This window comes from Anarrhichthys ocellatus, unplaced genomic scaffold (assembly GCF_004355925.1).
Source record: "Anarrhichthys ocellatus isolate YVR2014 unplaced genomic scaffold, GSC_Weel_1.0 scaffold22, whole genome shotgun sequence".
Classification (NCBI taxonomy): domain Eukaryota; kingdom Metazoa; phylum Chordata; class Actinopteri; order Perciformes; family Anarhichadidae; genus Anarrhichthys; species Anarrhichthys ocellatus.
The window spans coordinates 3,670,884-3,681,512 of NW_022280052.1; the positions used below are offsets into that span (position 1 = coordinate 3,670,884).

General features: G+C 39.8%; 1 protein-coding gene across 1 annotated transcript; it reads left to right on the forward strand.

The window, feature by feature from the left end:
- Window positions 1-8,037: 8,037 nt before the first annotated feature.
- Window positions 8,038-10,287, forward strand: LOC116390192 (transcription factor jun-D). The gene has a single exon (XM_031859592.1). It carries the CDS (start codon window positions 8,240-8,242, stop codon window positions 9,059-9,061), a length of 822 nt encoding a protein of 273 aa, XP_031715452.1. The 5' UTR covers window positions 8,038-8,239; the 3' UTR covers window positions 9,062-10,287.
- Window positions 10,288-10,629: the final 342 nt, after the last annotated feature.

Here is a 10,629-nt window from a genome sequence, read left to right on the forward strand (position 1 = left end):
CCTGGCATCCTCAAACCATCCAGATGCCCTCAGACTCTCTTGTCAGTCCTGGCCTGCGGTCGAAAAGTCAAAAAATGACCCCCTAACGTCTATTCCTAGCCACTCTTCCTTGAGCTCTATGGAAAACATCATGGGGTCAAGGAAAGATGTGACTGAGAATTCATAAGAAGTTAGGAAAAGACAATCGTGGTGCTTGGAGACACTGACGTAGGTCTGCTATGGCGAAACTACAACAAAGGACTACAAAAAGCACAACTAAATTATGACCCCATGAAATCCAATTTACGTATTTGTTACATGTTCGAAGTAAATAAATACATATAAAAGAAAAAGAAAAGATTGTCGCTGTCAATTCACATTCATCAACATGAATCCTTTTAGTTTATGACTGTATGAAAATAATTGTTAAACCTGTGTGAGATAAGCATATCGTTTGTTTTCACGGATGGCCGAATGGTGCATCACTTTAAATGTTGCCGCCGCAAGGAATTGTGGGGCAGCATTATCTTCTTTCCTTTGTAAAAGGAAGGATTAGTGTTTCCTATGCTGAAGGAGCTAAGAAAGAAAGCATTGAAGCACCTTTCCTTAGCATTTAAAGATTTCTAACAGCTCTTATGATGGCGGCCACTTAGATACTTCCATGTCATTTTACTCAGTTAGGAACCTTCCGAAGCAAAAAGGACTTTTCGAACGCATCCCTGGTCCCCTGACATTCCCGACTGCCTGTTCCCACTTTCTTAATCAGTCCTGAAGTTACTTGAATTTCCTCGACTACTCACACCTGTTTCTACTTTCCCTCATCAGTCCTGCAGTTTATAACTGCCCTTTTCCACACACTCCTTGTCAGTTTGTCAAAGTTGCCTTTTTCCATGAGCTTTCTAGCGTGTTTAACCTGTTGTCTGACCTGAAACTTTGGATTCTTTAAATTGCTACCTGCCTGAACCGCTGCCTTTGGACTGGCTTCTGCCTTCTTTACCTGCCAGACCATATTTTCCTTAGTTAAATATATGAACTGATTCTTGCCCGTATTCACCCTTCTTATATACAGTCTTTGGCTGCATTCAAAACTGCATAATATGTGTGTACTGATTTAACCAAAATGTAGTATGCAATATGGAGTTGAGGTTTCATGGACAGTTCTGCTCACAGACTAGCTACAGAGCAGCAGGCAGTGGCAAGAGAAGATGTTAGGGAAAGAGTAGACTCTGACAGGGAATATAGATACTTAGTAGGACAGCATGGCCCTTTTTAATAGTAGTTTTAAACTGACTAAAAGTACGACACTAATATTTGTAGGGATAGCATTTCACTGTTTTGTTGCTTTAACTAAAAAAGCAGTTTGAGAAACTTTTGCTGAGTCATGTTTTACATTTACAGTCTTTTTTTTGTCCAGTGCTTTAAAGGTTAAAGCCTGGCCTATAGCATGCTGCAAAATAACTGCATACTACTGACAAACGCAGAATACAGTACCTACTGCATAGGTCGTATGTTGTATGCAGTGTTGAATGTAGCCTATGCATTCACCCCTATGACATCAGGAAGCACAGACTGACCATCTCCATAAGAAAAATATCAATAACTTGATTTTAAGTCGATCAGAATACTGCATGTTACTTAAAATGTGTATATATATATATATATATGTATATATCTCGGCTCTTAATGGGTACAGAGCATGAAGATAAAATCTTGTAAATCTTGACCTAGACAATTCACATGAACCTAGAGTAAGAGTAGTCTGAGGATCAATCACTTTGGCACATTATATAGGCCTACAGCAGCAAACTAGGTGATCCCTTAAGCTTGTACCTCGTACCAAATCATGTGACTTGCATGTCTTTGCACTGTGGGAGGAAACCTGGGCATTCAGGGGAAACCCACACACACACACAAAAATGGGTGTCTTGCTGTTGGGTGTTAGCATCAACCACTAAGCCACCTTACCGCCCAGCAGCAGCAGAGTTTCTGTTCGGATGTGGCAGATCAACCTGTTCTCCTCCCAAATTCACTACAGAGAAATGTCTTTATGTTAACATTTAACATTAAAAACCAAACAATCAGCCTCAAAGGTGACATTAAAATGGCACGAGACACAGTTACAAAATCTTTACACAAAATGTGATTTACAGTTTTATGTTTTACAGTCAGGGTGGAAAATGGATGGAAACCTCCAATTGATGATGAAGCACATTTGTTGACACTTCTGTCTCTACTGCCACACTCATTTTCTACTGGGACATATTATTGATTTACTATTAGAGCTGCAAAATATGATTAAATACATAAATATTACATATCATGAAAACAAATAAATATAGAAAATAAAAATAAGTATGCTAGACAAGCAGGCTATAGCACTGTATACACTCTCAGTAACACGCTTCAGTCAAAATACAGAATTTTAAACGAGTAAGGAAGCGGATAAAGAACAAATAAATAAATAATTACAGTACCAAATCAATTCAACTGTTTAGGTCTCTCAGTGTGAAGACTTTAAATATGTAAATATGGGGCAACATTAGGGTGTGATGTTCCACTGTGATGATCCAGTTTGTTCCATGTGTGACATGTTCTGGAAAAAAATATGAATGAAATAGGCTATCTCTGATGCTTTTGTCTGTTTCTCTACAACAGCTCATGTTTAACCATGAGGTGTAGGCCTAGTGAGGTTTTGTGGTTAAGTGTGTGAAACTGTCAGTGTGTGTGTGTATGTGGGCACAAGTGTGTTTTAAACAAACCAATAGTACACACACACTCGCTCTCTCGCTCTCTCTCTCTCGCTCTCTCTCTCTCTCTGTGGGTTCCTACGTGATCCATGAACGTGGAACTACCTACACTTAGAAACTACGTCATCAGGCCCAGTGGAGTAGGTTAGTAGGACAATTACATGTGTAGCCTACCTATACTTGTTATTTACGTTATTTACTATTGAAGCGTGCTGAAAAAAAAAAAAGTATCCCTCAGATAAATTGAATCCTGAAAATATGTTCAACCAAAACTCCATTCCTGCCCATTCAAAAAGATGATAAGTAGCAAAAGGTCCATGCTGTGAGGACAGAACACGCCCCTCCCTCCACATGTAGGCCAATATATTGAACCATAGAACACTTTTGAGGTATTACATAATCTGATCTTTAATTCAATTTAAATGTAGCCATTCACGTTTGGTGACTGAATGTTAATTAAAGTGACAGTTGGGTCTTTCTTGAAAAAGACATTGCTGTTGAGTTTTTCAAATGTATTTTTTTGCACCTTGAGCGCCACAGGCCGAGTAGATTTTGTGTGTAAACTGTCCCTTTAATAAGGCTGCTTTGTGTTTTCTGATGTTCTGAACAGCCACACTTGAAGGTTGGGTGAAAAGCCGGCCGTCATAGAGATAATTAAGACCTGTTATTGGTTCAAATGGGGAAAAACAGCGCATCCTTTCAATCGTGCCAGGAAGGCATTCAGTTGTAAACATAGAAACTGTAAAGAATAAAAATGGAGAGCTTCAGTAACAAAATCAAATGAAAGATAGATGCGGCAAAAGAAAATGAAACTTCAAATAAGGTTTTGTTTGACATGTGTTTAATAAACAGTTTTATTTTTGAGCACACAAGTCACATACATTAAATGCCATTCAGGCATTGTATCATTGTTGGCCTGACATTTATCTAGTTAACTATTTTGAAAGAATGCCTTGCAAGTTTATACAATATCTAACTTAATCCATGTTAGCATGCAAAACCTGTTGCCAGTCAAACAACACAACACTTAACTTATGCATTGGGCTTCATTAGCTTTCAAACCTCAGAGTAGTGTCACAAGAAATTCATAGAAATTCAACAGATGAACCACATGTTGCTCAATACAGCACAAAACGTTCTCAACCGATGCCAAGCATTCCTGACAGCTCATCACTTTCTGTCTTGATTTGCAGCATTAACCAACAGTCTCTGATGACAAATAATGCTGGAGGCCTGAATGTATACAGCTCATGTTGACTTATGTTTGAAGAATTTAGAACATTTAGCTTGTCATATGACACACTATAAATCATGTAAAAGGCCAATGTTTATATCTGGAACTCTTTATCATGTCAGGAATCCTAAATGAATTGAGAGGGAACAGTTTGTTCTGTAGGACCATGCAGCACCACACAGGTATCTTTTAATATTTTAGCCCATTGACTATTTAAAAATAAGTGTTGTTGTTTTCTTCTTCTATTTTTTAATAGGATGGATGTGAGCGTGAATGGTTGTCTGTCTGTCTCTATTTCTATGTCAGCCCTGCGATAGTTTTGCAATCTGTCCAGGGTGTAGCCCGCCTTCGCCCAATGTCAGCTGGGATCGGCTCCAACTGGATGGATGGCTCAATATATGCCAGTACTTGTGTAAACCAACTACTGTATCTGAAGATTTAGCTGTACTCTTGTGACATGGCTCTAGGAATGGCACCGTCTGTTGTCAGTTGGTTAGCACAGTTGGTTAGCACAGTTGGTTAGCACAGTTGGTTAGCACACCTCTTTGGTCCAAAATGAAATATCTTGACAACTGTTGGATGCATTACCATTGATTTCAGCACTCACATTCAGGCTCCCCAGAGGATGACTTTTGAGGAGTTGTTGATCCCTGACTTTCCATCTAGTGCCACAAACATGTCAAAGTTTTCCCTTATTAAGTGAAATATATATTTTGTTTAAAAATGCTATAGGTTACTGGCATTGCATTACAATTCAAGTTCAAAAGTCGAGTTTACAATTTAATTTTGAAATTATTGTCTGCCAGTTTGAAAATGAAAGACCATTTTACATGTAATGTCCTCTTTAATTTTGGTAGTAACATATTTTAGAGTATACACATTCTCACTAATGAAATCAAAATTGGATTTTTACATGTTGAACTTGATTTTTTTCATACATCATGCACACTCAAAAGAAACACATTTTTCTCTCTCTGAAATTCTTCACTGTTGTCAACTAATTAACTAGTATTTATTGGTCTTTGCTGTCTTTGATTCAAGTAAAAATATGTTGTTGGCTTACATAACAAAGGTCCATGACCGAAAAACATTGTATATCTAATAAACTCCGTGCTGACAGTGTGGAGGAATTCAACTTTTTCTCTTGCAACTCTACGATAACCTTTGAAGTGATACCCTATTTTTAGGTATCAAACTCTCACTTTCCGTATGTTTGAAAAGTAGCTGTAACAGTGTTTCGTTTTATTCTTCATGAACAACAGCAGCTGTATTCATTACATTCGGTTTGTGATCAACCGGGATTTTTTTATGGTTAAAAATACATTTTCATTATTTAACCAAAGTAAGGCTAGATACACTGCTTCCGTGCCTTGATTTTACTCATTGATAACAAGACAGACTATAACATTTTAATTAATTGAGAGGAAATAATTTGATCAGGCATTAACAACATGTAATACAACATTACAACACAATAACAAATCACTTGGAAATTCAGTCTCCAGAAACATAATATGTGTCGTGTTTAACTCTTTGTAAATGTATTTTCCTCACATTGTGTGCTGGTGGTTAAAGGGAAAGGGAAATGACAGTGTGTTTGTGTGTGTGTGTGTGTGTGTGTGTGTGTGTGTGTGTGTGTGTGTGTGTGTGTGTGTGTGTGTGTTACATCCTTTTCCAGCTACCGCCTGCCCTTTTCTTTTCTTGACTGCAGGCTCAGCACCCCCACTCTATACACTGATACTCAGCTTTTAGACAAAAATATCTCTCCTCTGTTGGTTTACTCCCCCCCCCCACCACCTCCATTTCCGCTACAATGTTCAGAGCTCTGACATCACAGGGTCCACCATGTGATCCACCCACACAAAGCTTTGTAGCGATGGATGGGGCCTACCTGTGAGGCACATACCTCCTCTGTGTAACCCTTTACAAGCTGACAGAACACTGTTTGGTAATGAAGACAACAATTTGTTCTCTGTTTTTTTCAGAACATGTAAAGGGAGGGAACCAAACAGACATGGCATATTAAAGGAACTATTAAATTCATTTACTTGGACTTGAAGTGTGTTTGTACACAATACAGTGTATAAATATGGTATGTTTATAGGAGTGAGAAATCTGCGTATTTAGTGGCAGGAGGGATAGTCTGGATAACTATGACCAAATCTATCAACCTTGGACAAACAGAGCTTCCATATGAGAAGTGCTCACCACTGAAGATTTACACCTCATTAGTTTCACTTTTAAAGAAATCCACTTAAAACAAACAGTGGTAATATTATTTAAACTCTCTCATAATTGGGACATTACATTTTAAAATGGGAAATTATAGAAAATCACAACGCATAAATGGAAACTGAAATAATCATGTGACTTTTTCATAGGATGGATGTGTTGCGTGCATGAGACCGGAGAAAGTGTTGAAATCAGAGGAGTTTCAGATTCAACTTCTCGAAATGATGTTGTGCAGAGATACAACACATGTGTTGGCTGAGGGAATAAAACAGAAGTAAGCCTTTTTTGGGGAGACATCAACAACTGTTCATGTATTGTGCAAGCTGATATTTCCATTATATAATGCAGTTAGGCAATTAGCCTAACTGCATTTTGAAAATAAATAAATAATGAAAACATGAATCCCAATGCTAAACTTTTCAGACTTTATTATATTAGTTTGACAATATTTTATAGTTTATTTCTCCTCTCATAACAGGTACCAAAGATCATCTACTGAGAAAATGAATAACTCTGCAGTTAAAAGAAATCTTAACACAAGGCCCATTGTCTTTTTTTCCCAGAGCTTTCAAGCACATCTCACGCTCTTGCTCAGCAGATGCTCAGTTTTTGTGGAGAAATAACTGAGCATGATTGAATCCTGAGTTAAACATCACAATGTGTCATTTGTCAGTGACTTTAACACATTGAGAGTCATAAAAAACTTCATAATAGTTGTTTTTTAAGGTAAAAAAAGGTTGTCAGATGTTGTTATCGCCATGCCAAATGATGTGTTTTGGGGGAAACACACAAAAACAATCCCTCAGCTTGTGGTTAAAAGGAGAATCAAGCTTAATTTCAATGGAAAACAATAACATGCAACAAAGGAAAAACCCAAGGACTGTGAAAATATGTTGAATGGTCATTCATGGACTTCCTGAAAAACAACGCCATGGATTCCCTAACCCACTGTTTGTTTTAAAGCCCCTACACACTCACGGTACATACCCACAGGTGTTTCCCCTTATGTTGCCTTTGACTGTTTGACCATACAGACTAACTGATTGAGGTCTCCTTCACTCCCTTTGCTCTGTTGGACCTCAAAGGCAGGGACAGCTCACACCTTAATGACCAGTAGACTAACTTCAGCCTGAGCAGAGGTCTATATGACAGTAGTACAAGGACAAGTACAAGCCTGACTTTATTTTTACTGACTATTTTGCTTTTCTGAAGTTACTGCTACAAACACAGATAATATCCCTCAAATGGATGCTCTTAAAATGAACTATAATCCCAGGCGTGACTATAACAACAAGGTGAAAAACAAATTTTTTTCGGATTCACCAAAACACAATTTTACCCCTCTGCAAGAAAAATACTTTGTAATGGAGTCCAAAGAGGTCTGTTATGATGTGTTTTGTTGTTAAGTGTGGGAGCTGCAGTTTTTGATAACCTAACATTCATAAATATATATATATACAGTACACACACACACACACACACACACACACACACACACACTCATATACTGTATATAGGGTCTATATGAAAATAAAGAAATAAATGAATAGAAACTCCAGTCGTAGAAATCTAAACCCTGAAACGTAGCCTACGTATGAATGGACATAGTGTAATACCCAAACATCCTTTATCAGGAGTAATGCAGTAGTTTACACCACACATTAATAGACCTATAAGCGCACTGCCTCCTGTTTCTGTACCAGAATGCAGAGAAGAGTGAGACTTCTCTCACGTCTCCTCCTCTCTTCTCGGTTTGTCCCATTATTTAAATAAAAAGTCTGGCGAACGTAATTTCTGCCCCAATGCGCGCGCGCTGATGTGACATAATGGAATGTGCCAGCCTAGAAAAAGCTCGAGGCGGTGCGCGCAGGCGTGCAGTTCACTCAGATCCTGCTCGAGAACAGAGGACCGATAACGGTCTCAGTAAAGTATCAGATATTCTAATTAAATACGTCATTTTTTCCACTGCTGTTTTCCCCTGTGAGGTTATGGGTAAGGCGCCGTTGTGAGGGAGTAGTGCGACATATTGGTTTTATTCACGGAAATAATGATGAAGAAGGATATTAACTTGAACCTGGCGGACGACGCAAACCTTAAGCCGCATCTCTGCGACGCCGATAGCATCCTCAGCTCCCCGGACCTGGGGCTGCTCAAACTGGCCTCCCCGGAGCTGGAGAGGCTGATCATCCAGTCCAACGGGATGGTCACAACGACACCGACAAGCGCCCAGTTCCTCTACCCGAAGGCGGCGACGGACGAGCAGGAGTTCGCGGAGGGCTTCGTGAAGGCGTTGGAGGATTTACACAAGCAGAATCAGCTGAACGGAGCCGGGCAGACGAACGGCAGCCTGGAGCTGTGCGTCAATATCGCCCCGGTCTCAGTACAGCCGGATCTACCGGTGTACACCAACTTGAACAGCTACGGCAGCGGGACACTGGAAACCACTGTCAACTACTCCACGGACACGGTCCCCTTCCCGCCGCCACCGTCGCATCATTTAGGGGCAGCCCCGCCGCAGCCGGAGCTGTCTCGGGTCCAGCCGCTGAAGGAGGAGCCTCAGACGGTCCCCGACGTGCAGAGCTTCGGGGAGAGCCCCCCGCTGTCTCCCATCGACATTGACTGCCACGACAGCGTGAAAGCCGAGAGAAAGAGGCTCAGGAACCGGATCGCAGCTTCCAAGTGTCGGATGCGCAAACTGGAGCGGATCTCCAGGCTGGAGGACAAGGTCAAATCGCTGAAAAGCCACAACACCGACCTGGCCTCGACGGCTGGCCTGCTAAGGGATCAAGTGGCCCAGCTGAAACAGAAAGTCCTCACCCACGTGAACAGCGGCTGTCAGGTGCTGCCACACGAGGTTCAAGTGCACTAGTCGGAGAAGCAGACCTGAAGTTGGGGCTGCTGACCAGCATATAAGCTTCATGGACTTTGTTGATGTTGGGCTTTTCTGTATTTAGCGTAGCCCAGATGTGCGCTGTTCCCAGTGGAGTGGATTAATGCCAGGCCACGTAGGCCTAATTGTACATTAATTGAGCGAGTGTTCAAATGATTTTGAGCATCGGCAAAAGACAAAAATACCTGGAAGAGCAAAATTGAAGACAATGGAGTGATGAGACTATGATCGACCAGACATATTATTTAGACATTTTAATTTGTGAAGCAATTTCCAGGATCCACATTGCTCCACAGGCGCCTCCAATCAAAGTTAATCATGGAATTTAAAAAATAATTGCTAATTGATTTATTGCATTTATGACGAAATGAAGAGCGTTTTCCTTTCACTATGTCTGATGAAATCCTGTTCTACCTCGTCCACATGTGTACTGGTGAACAAGGCAGCATTGAACTGCAGTGTTGTGTTCATGGGCTTTCCTGATGAGAGAAATGCTCAACTTTATGGACGGAAAGCACGTAATTCTATTTATTTCCATGTAAAAATGTTTACAGACTAGCTGTGTCTCAAACCTGGGCCAAACATATTTACAATATTTCTACATGAATATTAATATAATACCTATTTATGACACAGATATACTTAATATATGAGGAGGTGACTGTAAGAAGACATGCACATACACTCACATTTGATATGTAAAAGATAGTCTACATAGACCATTTACCATTTATTTCTATGGGGAACAATTTGCATGTTGTTTACATACTCGAATGTTGCCCACAGCTGGGTGTCAAAGGGTGCAATTATTCAGTGTTTATAATCTTTACGCTTTACAAACACATGTATTTATCTTCTTTTTTTACTCTACTGTGTCCCTATATGTCAATGTGTTCTTGTTTTAATGTGAATAAAACCTTTTAGTTGCACTGCCTATTGCTGTCACCTCTAGCCTGCAGCTGTTTGGATTTATGCCACTGTGTTCTGAAGTAAATGCTGCTTGGCAATAAACACCGTGTCCTACATGTTGGTGAACTCTGCATGCATGTTGGTAAAATCATAAGTCTAAGTCAGTATGTGCAACATACTGACTTAGTTGGTGGTGGATAGCTGTAAAGGCCTTCAGGTTCAAGGCTGTCAAATACAGACATCCTGTAACCATTCATTTTAAGATTATGTTGAGTTTCATAAAGGTATTCAACTAACTGGATCGACTGAAGAATCAGTTTTGTATTTCATTGCACGTTATTCTTGAGAATAACATGGAAATCCTTTTTATATGTTACAGTATATTAAATGAAACAATAAGAAATGATATTGTGGGTTATATGGCAGTGCCCATACAAGATTGACACTATAATTGACAACTAAAAGTCAGTACAGTACATTTTTCCTGGATCAATTTAAATGATCTTGATTAGAAGTTGATTTATAGTTGCTCCTTTGATGGAGAATGAATTAGAGAAGTCAGTGTATAATAACCGGGATTTAGGAAGTGTTTGTGTGTGTGTGTGTGTGTGTGTGTGTGTGTGTGTGTGTGTGTGTGT

What these genes read in the sequence shown, in the direction of transcription:
- LOC116390192 (XM_031859592.1), top strand. Translation starts at nt 8,240, where the DNA reads ATGATGAAGAAGGATATTAACTTGAACCTGGCGGACGACGCAAACCTT.